Source organism: Moschus berezovskii, chromosome 24 (genome assembly GCF_049115385.1).
Source record: "Moschus berezovskii isolate FMDL1 chromosome 24, NW_MosBer_1.0, whole genome shotgun sequence".
Taxonomy (NCBI): Eukaryota; Metazoa; Chordata; class Mammalia; order Artiodactyla; family Moschidae; genus Moschus; species Moschus berezovskii.
The window spans coordinates 44,888,599-44,903,749 of record NC_142483.1 but is presented as its reverse complement, the minus strand read 5'-3'; the positions used below and the strand labels follow the sequence as shown (position 1 = coordinate 44,903,749).

Here is a 15,151-nt window from a genome sequence, read left to right as displayed (position 1 = left end):
TCTGTATTCTATTACCTATGTGCCAGGGAGACTGATATATAACATTGAGTTACCACTTAACCCCTTTTGCAGAAACTCTCTTTTACCATTGCAGTTAGATAAGCATATTACATGCCAGTGAAATAGATTTAGTGACATGCATTTCTGTGGTTAAAAATCCTATAGCAAGGCTTTTTGTTTATTTTTTTGCGAGAGGCTTTTAAAATGCCTTATTTTCTGTCATTTGAAAAATATAACACTTGATTCAGATACACTTATGAGGAAGTCCAGTATATGACAGATGAAAATGGAATTGCTGTTGTCATCACAAGGAAAAAAAGTTACATAACTATGTATGCTGATGGATGTTAACTAGACTTATGACCATTTTGCAGTATATACAAATATCAAATCATTATGTTGTATGCCTGAAACTAGTATAATGCTCTATATCAATTATACCTCAATTAAGCAAAAAATGGAATTGCCCATTTGGCATGCTCAAGTCCTCCTGCCCTGTCTTGGTTGGAAGCGTCAGGGCTCCTGGGACCACAGTTTGATGCTGCTTAAAACTGTTATGATGTGTTGAAACTAGTAACCTATGTTTTTAAACTGACTTTTAAGTATCTGTGTAAAGGATAATATTGTAGGAAATTTATATATTGTGAAGTGAGTGAAAGATGAGTGCTCATGAAAGGTAGAGATGAACTCATGAAAACAGTATCACTAAACCAGGCTTCTCTTTTACAGGCTGGAGTTGGAAAGAGTTTTCTTTGTAAGTGTTCATTTATTGAGATCTACAACGAGCACATCTATGACCTGCTGGACTCTGCATCGGCTGGACTGTACATAAGGGAGCATATTAAGAAGGGGGTCTTTGTTGTTGGTGCAGTAGAACAGGTGGTGACCTCAGCGGCTGAAGCCTATCAGGTACCCTACTTTGAATGATTTGATCCGTAGACAACATAGCATGCTGTGAAGAATGCCTTGACCTCAAAAAAAGAAAGAATTGTGTTACTAAAGATATTTTGTAAAGCCATAGCCAGGATGTTCATGAGAAGGAGAGAAAAAAGAGTGTGACCATATTTTATAAATTTCCCCTTTGTTAAAAGAGATGTTTGACCCCTTGATGTTGGGTTAGCTTGGTATTGTTCATTCCATTCATTCACCATCTATCTATCTGTCTGCACCGGGTCTTAGTTGTGGCATGCAGAATCTAGTTCCCTGACCAAGGATTGAACCTGGGCACCTTGCACTGGGAGTGCAGAGTCTTAACCGCTAGACCACCAGGGACGTCCCACACTTTTTTTAAGCTAATAGTATTTTGAATTTGTCTCATGTTTGAATGAGGATTGCTCTTTCTCTTTGCAGCTGTGTAAATGTCAGTATTTATCTAATATTTAATATACACTATTTTGTCTTATGAAAAGGAAGCATGAATTATTAACCAAAAAATAAAAGATATAAACAATTTCATTTTTATGCTGTGACTGGTTAATAGGGTTATAACAGCTCTATTCATTGAGTATATGTGCTGAAGCCTATACTAACTTCTTTGTGTACATTATTTCATTTAATTTTTTATCTGCTTTTTGAGGTCAGCTACTAATTTCTTTATTTATCCAATACATATTACGACCTTACCACTCAAAAATATAGTTCTCATATTATCAGTGTCACCTGGGAGCTTGTTAGAAATGCAGGATCTCAGCCTGTACTTCACGTCTACTGAATCAGAATCTGAATTTTAATGGGACTAGGTGGTTAGCATGCATATTACCGTTTGAGGTCTTCTGCACTGTGCGGGAGGTACCCACATCCCCATTTTACACATATGGGACCAAGCCTTGAAAAGGTCATGTGGCCCCAGACCACACAGCTGGTAGATAGTGGAGCCAAGGGTTGTACTGGTATTCATCTGATTTTAGAGTCTGCTATCTGTACCATCATGTAGCCTGCCTGCCACAGGGAATAGGAAGTAAAAACAAATACTCTGTAGACCAGAAGGACTGACAAAGCTTTGGGCTTGAAGGTAATTTTGAGATTTACTTTATCTGACTTTCATAGTTTTGGTTAAGAAAAGGGTTTAGAGAGATTTTACGACTTGCATTAATACAAGTAGAGAAATGGCAAAACCCATCATAGATCCTATGCCTTCTGATTTCCTGCTTTTTCGGTCTCATGACCTAGAGAAGAAACAAAAAAGGAAAGGGAAAGGAAAATTTGCTTGCGTACGTTCCTCAGTAGACCAGTAGTCTCACGCCACCCTTTACAGATTTCCTGCTGATATTTGTAGCTGTTGTGAAAATGTGAAAGTTGTGATCATGTATTTTCCTTTTGCCTAGGTGTTGTCTGGAGGGTGGAGAAACAGACGTGTTGCCTCAACGTCGATGAATAGAGAATCCTCTAGGTCTCATGCAGTCTTTACAATTACAATAGAGTCAATGGAGAAAAGCCATGAAACTGTGAATATACGGACCTCCCTTCTCAATCTAGTGGATTTGGCAGGATCTGAAAGGCAAAAGGACACCCATGCAGAAGGCATGAGATTAAAGGTAAGATTGGAATTATGGTCTTCAGTTCAACTTGACTGAGAATTAGAAGTCAATACCAAGCTCAGTATTTTGATGGGTACAAAGCATTAAGAAATTGGTTCTATCCTAAAGGTATAGAAAATTTTGTTGTTGTGTAAGGACAGTAAACATACATGGGATATGACAGGTGTCAGGAGCAAGAGTATTTGAATTCACTGTCACCCAAACGGCCGATGGTATGAGTGGTAGCAGGGTTCAGAGGAAGAAGAATATGACATGCCCCTTACTTGGGGGAAGCGTGGGAAAGAAGTAGTTCTTGAGTTAAGGGTTAAGGACTTCATTCTAGGCTAAGGCATTACCAGAGGTTCTCGGTAATATGAATTATTAATGTATATACGTATTGTGGTCTTCCCAGGTGGCTCAGTGGTTAAAGAATCTGCTTGCAATGCAGACATGGGTTCAGTCCCTGGGTCAGGGAAGATCCCCTGGAGGAGGGTACAGCAACCCACTCCAGTATTCTTGCTTGGAGAATTCCATTGGATTGAGGAGCCTGGCAGGCTATAGTCCATACAGTCGCAAAGAGTTGGACACAACTGAAGCGACTGAGCACATATGCATATGTATTGTAACATGTACTGTCAACAAAATGTGTGGATTCTACATGTTAGGATATATGGGTACAGATAGCGAAGAGTCAGAAATGGTAGAGGAGAATGTGCTGTTTGCCTTGAAAACAAGGATTTGAGCCTCCTGAGCTCTCAGACAGCTTCAGGTTGGCACACATTTGTGTTTCTATGGTGACATAAAGCAAAGAAAAATAGCACATGTTCATAATAGGATATATGCTGGGTCTATTCTGAATGCTTCATATAAAACTATTTAACCTTCCTAAGAATTCTAGGACATGATTCTATTATCCTTTCTATTTTGAAGAAACAGAAGTAAATTTTCCAGGGGCATGTGATTGAGTTGAGCTGAGATTCAGGCAGTAGTCCAGCTCCACAGACTGTGCTCACAACTGTGGCCCTAAACCACTTTTAAGGATGGTAACAGTGGCAACTCTGAACTCAGTGCATCTTGCTTAATAATTTCCATTTCTCCTCTCATTTTTCTATACTCCCATCTCTGCAGACTCAGTTACCAAAAATACGCTGCCTAAAGTAAAAGGTTTAACCCAAACATTTTTCTCCCCAAACCACTCTTTTAAAGAAATTTTATGTTTACATATAATAAATGTAAATTCTAATTTATATTTGATAAATGTAAATTCTAATTTACAGAATTAGAGTGAGTGTTCTCTTATCTATAATATGTTCATTAATACCTTTGTGGGACATGGGAGTGGGACATTAGTTACCATACCTTTATAATGTAGCAAACATTTTAACATAAAAGGCTTGAAAAATATGCTTATAATTTACTACTTTAACGTGTTTTCCTCTATTCTCCTCTTGGTTTTATCCCTACCTATAAATCAGTTGAAAACTATTACAATCATGAGTTGATAACAGTATTTTTTTCTTTCAGTGATTTTTGTGTTTGAATTTGAATAGTATTAGAATTGCAGTGTGTGCCTCAATAGGAAAAGGTTAGGGGACAGTTGAGGACATCTTTTTGCTGAAAAGTTACTTACCCTTAACTAATGTTGTCCCTGTTTTGCCTTTCCATTCAAACTTACCACCCTGCTAGGTATATTTTAATTCAAAAGACTAAAAAGAAATCAGTGCACCTCAATTTTTGTTCTTTTTCCTTAACACCCTAGGAAGCAGGTAACATAAACCGATCATTGAGCTGCCTGGGCCAGGTGATTACTGCGCTTGTTGATGTGGGTAATGGAAAACAGAGACATATTTGCTACAGAGACTCCAAACTTACCTTCTTACTCCGGGTAAAGTAGATCATTGGGTTCCTGAGCCCCTTTTTTGGTTATGCTCACTATGGCATTCTTTTTTTTATATTCTTTTGCTTTATGGTTCATCACAGGGTATTGAATATAGTTGCCTGTGTTGTATAGTAGAATCTTGTTATTTATCCATCTTACGTATAGTAGTTTACATCTGGTGATACCAAACTCCCAGTCCTTCCCTCCCCCACCCCCTCCCCTTTGACAATCACAAGTCTGTTCTCTATGTCTGAGAGTCTGTTTATGTTTCATAGATAGGTTCATTTATGCCATATCTTTTGGTTTCTCCCCTGAAATGTGTGCCATTTATATCATTAAACAGGATTCCCTTGGAGGTAACGCCAAAACAGTCATAATTGCAAATGTTCATCCTGGATCTAGGTGTTTTGGTGAAACCTTGTCAACGCTTAATTTTGCTCATAGAGCCAAGCTGATTAAAAATAAGGTAAAATACTGAGTATATTTAAGTAAATTTAAAATATATGGAAGCTTGCAGTATCTCACTTTTGTAATTGCCCTGAAATGAACATTCAGTTCAGTTCAGTCACTCAGTCATGTCCGACTCTTTGCGACCTCATGAATCACAGCACGCCAGGCCTCCCTGTCCATCACCAACTCCCAGAGTTCACTCAAACTCACCTCCATTGAGTCGGTGATGCCATCCAGCCATCTCATTCTCTGTCGTCCCCTTCTCCTCCTGCCCCCAATCCCTCCCAGCATCAGAGTCTTTTCCAGTGAGTCAACTCTTTGCATGAGGTGGCCAAAGTATTGGAGCTTCAGCATCAGTCCTTCCAATGAACACCCAGGATTGATCTCCTTTAGAATGGACTGGTTGGATCTCCTTGCAGCCAAGGGACTCTTAAGAGTCTTCTCCAACACCACAGTTTAAAAGCATCAATTCTTCGGCGCTCAGCCTTTTTCACAGTCCCAACTCTCACATCCATACATGACCACTGGAAAAACCATAGCCTTGACTAGACGGACCTTTGTTGGCAAAGTAATGTCTCTGCTTTTTAATATGCTATCTAGGTTGGTCATAACTTTCCTTCCAAGGAGTAAGCGTCTTTTAATTTCATGATTAGCTTTTGTTTATTTCTCTGTTGTGAAAGCCTAACTGTAAGCAAGGTTTCTGTTTTCATCTTTCCTAGCCTTCTGTATAGATCATGTAATTTGAGACCTAGATTAGGTCTTATGGTCATTGTTGTTTGGCCTGTTTTTTCTTAAGGGAAGGGAAAGTTTTTCCTTTGTAATTAAGTTGGAGACTAAATTTATGTACCTAAACCATGCTGACAGAGCTGGGTGCTAAGGGTGAGAGGATCCACTATGAAAATAATTTTGATGACCTTGACAAACTTTGTCTTTCAAGTTGTCTGTAACTCCAGGGATTCCTTGTTTTTCTTTCTATACCAGAAGTTTCTGGGACTTCCCTGGCAGTCCAGTGGTTAAGACTCTGCTTCCATTGCAGGGGATGTAGGTTTGATACCTGGTTCGGGAACCAGATCCCACATGCTGCACAGCATGGCCAAAAAGAAAGGAGAAAAAAAAAAAAGTTTATTTGATATTCTTGTACATCGGTGGTCCAAAAAGTTTTCATGTAAAGGGTCGAAGTGATAAATAATTCCAGCTTCTTGGACTGTGGATTGTATGGTCTCTGCCCCAACTACTCATCTCTGCTTTTTTTAGTAAGAAAGGAGCTGTAGATGTAAACACATGAGCACGGCTGTGGTCAAGCAGCACTTGGCTAACCCCTGGTGCAGACTGTCAAAAGACCAAGGAGTTCCCTACTTGTTTTGGAGAGGTTGGTTGGAGGCCTCTTTGTTTCTGAACAGAAGAATCAAAATGCATATATTGGCAAATTAATTTCCTCTTTCTTTCAAAGGAGACAGTGGTTATTCTTTCCCCACAAAATAGACTCCCTGATCATATCATCGTGGTAAAAGCAAAGAGGTTCATGATGCCTCTTCCCTTGGGTAAGTCAGAAGAGTATGGGTCTGGTTATTCATTCCTTTTATTGGATTACGACCTCTTTGTAGGATATCTGTAATACAAGGAGGAGAAATCATTAGCATTTCCTGACCCTATCTCTTGGGACTTACTTAAAGTTTTTGGAGAATGGAAAGCTGCAGGGATAATTAGAATTATGACATCACCAATGTGAGATTGTGATGTCATAGTGTATAGGAGTGCCTTGTGATGAGGCTGTCCTTAGGCAGAAGCAACTGGAAATGACTTCTTAACATATGAAATTAGAAAACTAGGAACCTTATACTAGTCACTATCAATGGTAAGTCCTCTGCTGCAGCCTCCGAGGGGAAAGTGACTCAGATATTGGGGACTTAAGAGTGAACATTCCTTCCCAGTGGGAAGACCCAGCCTAAGAGAGGAATACGGGAAGCTTGGGGCTGTCAGAGATTTCCGCCTCACTCTGGAGTATTGGGTATTTGATTTGGTTAGTACTCAGCTCTTGGCCTTTTTTTTATTATTATTGAAAAATTTTTTTTGACTCTGCCAAGTCCTAGTTGTGGCACGTGGGATCTAGTTCCCTAATCAGGGATAAAACCCAGGCCCCCTGCATTGGGAGTACTGTGTCTTAGTCGCTGGACCACCAGCGAAGTCCCCGTTAGCTCTTGAGTCTTGTTAACACCGTGTGGGTTTTTTGAGACTGTGAACTCCTTAGAAGTCTTCTGATAGAAGACACTTCTTTGAAAGAGCATTTACTGTGATAATAAAACACAAATGGAGTTGTCAAAACACCTCCCCCTTCTATGAGGACTGTTAGGAAGACACAGGGTTGAATTTCTCTGGAGAGGGTGGAGCTAGGGGAGCTCAGGCCAGCCCTGCAGTTCCTCACCCCTCTTTAGTGAGCAAAGACAGGGGGAGGTGACACCAAGGGAGGTGTTTGCCCTTCTTCATGGGTTGGGGCTGTCAGTCGCAGGAAGAAGCAGTGTTAGGTGCATATATGCTGACTCCAGTAGTGAACCAGGATTCCCTGATAACTCAGTTGGTAAAGAATCCAACTGCAATGCAGGAGATCCCGGTTCGATCCCTGGGTTGGGAAGATCCCTCGGAGAAGGGAAAGGCTACCCACTCCGGTATTCTGGCCTGAAGAATTCCATGGACTGTATAGTTCATGGGGTCGCAAAGAGTCAAGACACGACTGAGCAACTTTCACTTCACTTCACTTCATGAGAGAACCAGCCCAGCAGGGCCCAGGGCTAGTAAACAGATTACAGACCTAAATGGGGCATAGGGAGGGTAGGGAAAGAGTCTCTGGTTCTAGGCCTGATGGCACAGGGAAAAGAAGCCTCCCCTCCCCTCCAGCACACCAATTCTGGAAGCCTTCGGACTCTTGATGAGATGCAAATGTCAATTTGTTTGGTCTTCATCACTCCAAACCATACAAACAAATATAAACACAAGATTATATGACTCAAAAAGCATTCTTTTAATGGTTAAAAAAAAAAAATTCTTGAACAGGCAGTGGTAAATGAAGACACACAAGGAAACGTGACCCAGCTCCAAGCTGAAGTGAAGAGACTCAAAGAGCAACTGGCCCAGCTTACTGCAGGGCAGATGCTACCAGAAAGCTTGCGCACTGTAGGTAAGATGAGCTCAGTGTCCTTTAAGCTGAGGAGATCTAGGTGTGGATGTAGTATGACCGCACTGTCTGGCTATCCAGATTTCCCACAAGTATCTGTTCCTGTTTATTTCACCTGCATAGAAACCAGACGTGGTTACTACAGATATTGAATTCACAGTTCCTGCAGGTGCGGAGTTCGGTGAGATGTGGGACAGAGGTGTAGAAGTAATTTTGAAAATGCATCCCTCATAAGTGCTAAAAAAAGAGATACTAGTAAATCACTCAGATCCACTTCCAGATTCTGTCATATGTAATCTTTATATGTTTACTAAATTGGATATCTGAGACTTATTTTTCTTCAAAGAATAGCTAATTTGTAGACAGAGTTAATTTGAAATTCTTCATGTGGTGATGAGAGTCTGATTCTTTTAAAGTAATAGAGAGCAGTCCATCAAAGCCTATTCCAGCTCATTGCTTATTCTTTTTTTTTTCATTGCTTATTCTTAAAATTTGAGAGATAAAACATTTTTCCTGTTTCCTTTTCTTTTTTACTGGACCATTGCAGATAAAGATGAGACTAACTACATCAAGTATTTCCAAGAGGCAATGTTATTCTTTAAGAAATCTGAACAGGAAAAGAAGGTAGGAAACTTTACTATAAAGGGGATTCAAGATATTTTAGGCTTTCACTGTATGGAACTTTTCTCAGTGAAATAAATGGCAAAGTCAGTAAAACAAAGGAAGACTGAAACACTTAAATTTTGACTTTGAGATTAAATGTGAAGTTTGTGTTTGTTGCTTGGTTTGTGAAAATTTAGGGAAGCCCAGTTATTTTTTTATGTCTAATCAAATTTTGACTTCTTAAGTCTCTGGTAGAAAAAGTTACGCAATTGGAAGATCTCACCCTCAAAAAAGAAAAATTCATTCAGTCGAATAAAATGATCGTGAAATTCCGAGAGGATCAAATAATGCGCCTGGAAAGGCTCCACAAGGAATCCCGGGGAAGTTTTCTGCCTGAGGAGCAGGACCGTTTGCTGTCGGAACTGAGGGATGAGATTCAAACTCTGCGAGAACAAGTGAGTACCTGGCATTCACAGTAATTCTAAAAATAAAAGAGATTCAGGACAAGTAAAAATCAGTCACCAGACTGGTCAGCAAATTCTTGTGATGTAATGCAAGAGAAAGTGTTTTAAATGAACTGACAGTATCATTATATAATTCAAACACCCCCCCCACCCCACTACATATGCGCACACGCGCGCACACACACACACACACACCATTTTTCTAAAATAGTAAAACCACACACACACACCATTTTTCTAAAATAGTAAAACCTCACACACACACACACCATTTTTCTAAAATAGTAAAACCTGACACACACATACACACCCACACACACCATTTTTCTAAAATAGTAAAGCCTGAAGGGAAAAGGGAGGAAGTTGTGATGTTGCTGCCATGGCATTCAGCCCTGGCAGGCCAGGTGAAGTTCCTTCCAGGGGGCAGTTGTGGTTATCAGAGTCAGTTTGCAGTTGAGCTCATCAAGGTTTTGTTGTTTTTCCTTTTCCCTGGGAGGATGGATAGTTGACACCAGGCACATTATTAAGAAACAAAGATAATCTCTTATAAGAGTGTACATTTTTCAAGAAGTTTTTATGCATTTTCAAAGCAATACAGATACTTTGGCTTTTTTTCCTTTTGTGCACAAAAGACAGCTGACCATATATACTTTTCTGTGCCTCCCCCTTTTCATTTACTATATCTTGAGGGGCATTCCACTGTCGTCAGTAGAGAGTTTTCTTACTATTTTCAGTGTGTTAATTGAAGCAGTCTCCCTTGCATGAGGAGTCTGCCACAGGGTACACCCCATATGCTTATCGAAGGTGTCTGGGTGAGTGTCAAGAGTAGATGGAGAAGTTTCAAATTTTCAGACCCAGACGTAGACTTGAGAGTTGTAGGATATGCACCTATTCAGTCTGATCGTAAAAACTGAGGTGCTCTCCATAGTTCCTGTGGTGTCCAGTGTTTTCTGTTGGTTTTCAGAAAAACTTGTTCCCTAAAATGGTCACGTTTGTAAATACATGTCTCTTAATTCTTCCATGTCACAGATAGAGCACCACCCCAGAGTGGCAAAATACGCTATGGAAAACCACTCCCTCAGGGAGGAGAACAGAAGACTGAGACTGTTAGAGCCTGTGAAAAGAGCCCACGAGATGGATGCCCAGACCATTGCAATCCTGGAAAAAGCCTTCTTCGAAGTATCTGGAACAGAGAAAAATGACAAAAGTAAGACATGACTGTTGTAAACATGTCTTCTAGGGGCAGGGAGATTGTTTATAAGGACCTTGATATTGCCTTCCCCTGAGGGTTTGCACTTTAACCTCCAGACTTGGTGTGCAAATTTCCTATATACATACTTATTTTCCTGTAGGCTAATAGATACCCATGAGCAAGGGAATACTCCTATAACTCTGTCTTGCAGATCTTGATACTTTATATTTTTATTAAATGGAATTTTCCTGTGTTAAGTATTTGCAAAGTACTTAACTAATGACAGTCTGAATGACTGTAGAGGTGAGATGCTTCTCCCCCGATGAACAACTATACAGTATGAGAGATTGGTCAGAGCGGTCAGACTCACGGTCCAGCCAGCACAGTTTTTGATCCTGATGTCTTGTTTGTGGGTCACCTTGCCACTGTTGGTTCTGTTAGTTATACATTACTTCTTTAAGTTTACTGTTACTGTCTGAAAAGTGGTTTAGTTAGTACTAATCTAACTTACAGGCTTGGCAGCTATTGGTGTTAATGCTGTGGGATTTGGTGACAGTCTGTGTTTGCTCATTCTTTGAGTATTTTCGTGGCCTTTTATCATACACTGTTTCAGTCCTTGCTTCTTTTTAGACTGAAATGAATTTAGTTGAAATGAAGATACTTCTAATCTTTTTATACTGCAGTGATAAAGAAAAAAATGTTTTTTAAATTTCCTTTTCCAAGCCTTTTTTCCGTTCTCTTATGAATTAACAAAAGAGTAAAATTCTTGGAATATGGCTTGTAGAGAGATCGTGATTTTAGATGCAAAGTTAAAATCAGATTTTTTTATGTTATATATCCTACAGTGCTCTGTATTTCACTGGCCATTTTGGCCTCAATAGTACCTTAACTTACCGTCTTCCAAAGATACTAATGGTAATTTCTGGACCTCACTATCTTCTAAACATCATTCTCTGAACAATTTGTATGTAGTATTTTCCCATACTGAAACTCAGCGGCACTGTCTTCAACAAATTCAGTCATCCAAGAAATTCCTAAAAATTAGTATTTTCTATCTGGTAGATGATACCAAGTTCTTTGAACTGGCTGCCTTTGCTGTTTATCTCCTTTGCTAAAAATTCATTGACTGTTGACACTAATTCATGCAAAATTCAACTGGTGATGCTTCTCTATCCAGCAGTGTGGGTGTTTTACTTCAGTCATTATTTGTTCTTTTCTCTTAAAAAAAAAGTGTTGCTTTAAATATGCCTCTTCATCCTGTTGCTTCACAACTTCACAAAAACAACTTTTAATACTCTTCAATACACCCTGCTGTGTCTTATAGTCTCTTCTTGAGGTACAGGCTCTTGTTTTTTAGGGTTCATTTTCCAATGATTTCTCGTTTTTCCTCCTTGTGCTTCAAAATTGATACTTGGCATTGAACTTAGAAATTGTATTCTGTCATTTTCTGTCTTTCAAAGGCCAGGTTGTTTCCTTATTATCAGGTCAGCAAGGATTCTCCCCAAAAGCTCTGAAAGAGCCGTGTTCATTAGCGAACACTGAGAAGTTAAAAGCACAACTCCTGCAAGTTCACACAGAGCTGAATAATTCAAAGCAAGAGTACGAAGAATTCAAAGAGCTAACTAGGTAAAGTATAAATACACATTCATACTTACTGTTTCAATAGCCTTTAACGTTGGATTGTCTAAGTGTTTAGCATGGTTAGGATTTTAGTTGAGCATTTACCTTAAATAGTCTAATATAGCGGCTAACTTGTTTTGACATGAAGCAAATGGGCTTGCATCTTGCTCTTTTCTTTTTCTTCACTCATTTTTTAAAAACTGAGGTACAATTGACCTAAACTTCTAGTTTTTAATAATATATTTAGTAAGCTAGATGATACAAATCTTTTGAGGGATATACCTATTGAGATGAGTATTTGTGAATTCTTTATCTCACCACAAAATTTAAATCATTGCTGTTAAGAATTATATTGGTATTTTTAGAAATTACAGTTTTGTTAATATTCTTGATATACTGTGTAAAAGAAAACAGATAAACCACCTTCATATTATATGTAACTAAGACTAATCCTGTTCTAAAAGATAAAGAAATATCTGTTTTAAAAATAATGTGTCACATGGAATTGTTGAATTATTTGGGCTTTGAGTTGGAGCATACCATTTGCTAGCTGAATACTTTAAACAGTCATCAATCTCTGAATTGTACCTCACCCAATTGGAAAATGAGGGTAATAATCTGCCAAAGTCTCTGACTAAAGGGATAATTATAAAGTTATGTGAGCGTATAAACTACTCTACACATGTATGACATTACTTATTACCTGAAATACTCCCATTTTATCTTATCTATTAGAAAAAGGCAGGTGGAATTAGAATCAGAGATTCAGTCTTTGCAAAAAGCTAACCTTAATCTTGAAAACCTTTTGGAAGCAACAAAAGTCTGCAAGCGGCAAGAAGTTTCTCAACTGAGTAAAATTCATGCTGAAACACTGAAGGTAGGTAATCTGAAGCTTAAATCAGTGGTGTCTAATTTACATTTATTTATTCACTGTTGGAGGTGTTAGTTGCAGCATTTGTACTCTTAGTTTCAGCATGTGGGATCTAGTTCCTCAAGCAGGGAATGAACCTGGGCCCCTTTCATTGAGAGGGCTGACTCTTAGCCACTGGACCGCCAGGGATGTCCCTGCTATTTTATTTATTTATTTATTTATTTTTAGCTCTGAATAATGAAGAATTTTTAATGAGTTCAAAAGTTTTAGTGGAATATATGAAATTATTTTTTCACTTTTCTTTACAAGGAAAAAGTTATATAACCTCTTTATAGAAAAAGTTTTTCTATAAAGCAATTAAAGCAAAAAAAGCAATTAAAGAAGAAAAATTGTACTTGTAATCTTGTGACCCTAATATAACCAAGATCAACATTTTGATGAATTTCCTTCTGGCCTTTTTAATGCATTTTTAAAAATCTTAATATACTCAAAGTGCATTTTTTTTAAACCTTTTTTACACTTATTAGTCTTCTCACCCCTTCCTCCTGCCCTGTTACCCATGATGGCATATAAACTTAATATAGCAGCCATGGGAGGGCCAGCAATAAAGTTAATAAATAAATTTATTATAATTAGACAATAAGTCTCCATTCATTCAACATTGGTTCCAGTTTTCCAATGTTATAATAACTCCAGAAAAAAAATACTTCCATACCTATCTTCTGATTTAAGTATAGTTCTTCAGTTCTTCTAAGTATGGGCCATTTGTTCAAACTAAATTTAATGAGTAAAATTGCTTGGTCATAAACTATAAATGGTTTCATGCTTTAGTAATATATAGTGTTAATTCAAGTACAAACGAGAAATTAATTCTCTTTACCAATAATTAAAATAAAAACAACATATCTTTTTTGGCTCACCATCAATTTGGCTTACCAAATTAGCCAAAAATTAATGATAACAAATGAAAATATTTACATTAGTAAGTTGTTGTGAAGTTTCTTGTAAATGTCCCTGCTATTTTAAAGTGGCATAACCTCTGGGTTTACCTTTTTTTAAATCAACCTTACTTTCCTCACTAATTTGAACTTTGCATATATAACTGGTTCTATTTCTGGGCTTTGTATTTTCTTCCAGAGTTCTGACTGTTCACATGATAATGATGCATTGTTTTAATGACCATACCCTTTTATTTTTATATTGACCAGGGAAGTCTTCCTAAATTGTTCTTTTTAATAGTGACTTGTTGCACATGTATTTTTTTGTATGAAGTTTTTGTGTTGACTTTTCAAGTTTTATTTTTAAAAATCTAATGACAGTTATGCTTGAGACTGCTTTGAATTGATAAATTTGTTTCCACATGGGCCTTTCTTCTGTGCCGGCTCTCCAGGATACTTTTTCTTTTCTCTTGATGAATAGATTTTAATTTTATCGTTTGTTCACACAATTACTAAATAAGTTATTCTTTTCATGTGTGCTAATGTTGTTTTCCTAATAATTTTTTTGCTGCAGATCATAACAACACCAACCAAGGCTTATCAACTTAGGTCTCGACCACTGCCGAAGTTTAGCCCTGAACCAGAGAACTTTGGCTCTGCACAAACCCAGAATTCTAGCAGCTTGGATAATGATATCTTAAATGAACCAGTGCCTCCCGAGATGAGTGAGCAAGCTTTTGAAGCCATTTCCGAAGAGCTGAGAATGGTGCAGGTAATGTTCAGTTTTAGAAACAAATAGACCTTCACTTCAATAAATTTTCTTTATCATTTTAACTTTTGGTAATCTGCCGAGTTTGAACCTGTTTAATATCAAAATCATATCTTTTTAAGGATGTGAGGTCCTTGGGTTAGAAATCGGCCTACTCTTGTTCTTTTAATCCAGCATTTAGCAAGTCACCTTCTGCTCTCCTTGGGGTTTGGTTCTCTTGTGTATAAGACCAATTTGCGTCTAGCTTCTAGTTCCAGAACTGATTTATAAGACACCCTGTTATATATGCTAAAGAAGATGAAATAGTTTGAAAGAATCTTATGATAGTTCAAATTTTAGACAGTTTTCCGTATATTTGAAATAACACATGAAGTTTGTTTACCTCAGAATTCAGTGATTTATTTTTTGTACAAGTTTTTCTACTGTCTAGTAAGACCTGAAGCTACATCACCCCAAATTCTGAAAGTTTACCTTTCACGGATATGGAGGCCTTTCTGGTGAGGTCACTCGATATAGGCTTGAGGAAGCATCAAAGAAATCCTAAGATGGCTCTGATTTAGTCTTTGATTTTAATTTTAATCGCTTCTTTCCTTTGTGCTTCAAATTACCGACTTTGACAGCCCACGAGTATAATTCTGAACTGTGAGAAATCATCAGTATAGTCTGTTTTTTGACTCCAT

The 15,151-nt window shown here is 38.1% G+C and overlaps 1 protein-coding gene across 2 annotated transcripts in view; it reads left to right on the top strand.

Annotated features, from left to right (window-relative positions):
- KIF15 (kinesin family member 15) overlaps positions 1–15,151 on the top strand; it is a 56,320-nt gene that overhangs the window by 19,040 nt on the left and 22,129 nt on the right. Inside the window, exons 7-17 of one of the 2 annotated variants that reach the window (XM_088831693.1) lie at positions 730–909; positions 2,325–2,534; positions 4,276–4,401; positions 4,739–4,861; positions 7,894–8,017; positions 8,562–8,638; positions 8,863–9,072; positions 10,111–10,288; positions 11,758–11,899; positions 12,629–12,770; positions 14,277–14,474. In XM_088831693.1, coding sequence (XP_088687819.1) covers positions 730–909; positions 2,325–2,534; positions 4,276–4,401; positions 4,739–4,861; positions 7,894–8,017; positions 8,562–8,638; positions 8,863–9,072; positions 10,111–10,288; positions 11,758–11,899; positions 12,629–12,770; positions 14,277–14,474 — 1,710 coding nt within the window. Of the gene's footprint in view, positions 1–729; positions 910–2,324; positions 2,535–4,275; positions 4,402–4,738; positions 4,862–7,893; positions 8,018–8,561; positions 8,639–8,862; positions 9,073–10,110; positions 10,289–11,733; positions 11,900–12,628; positions 12,771–14,276; positions 14,475–15,151 lie in introns of both variants that reach the window. The other variant, XM_088831692.1, reaches the window with a different exon arrangement.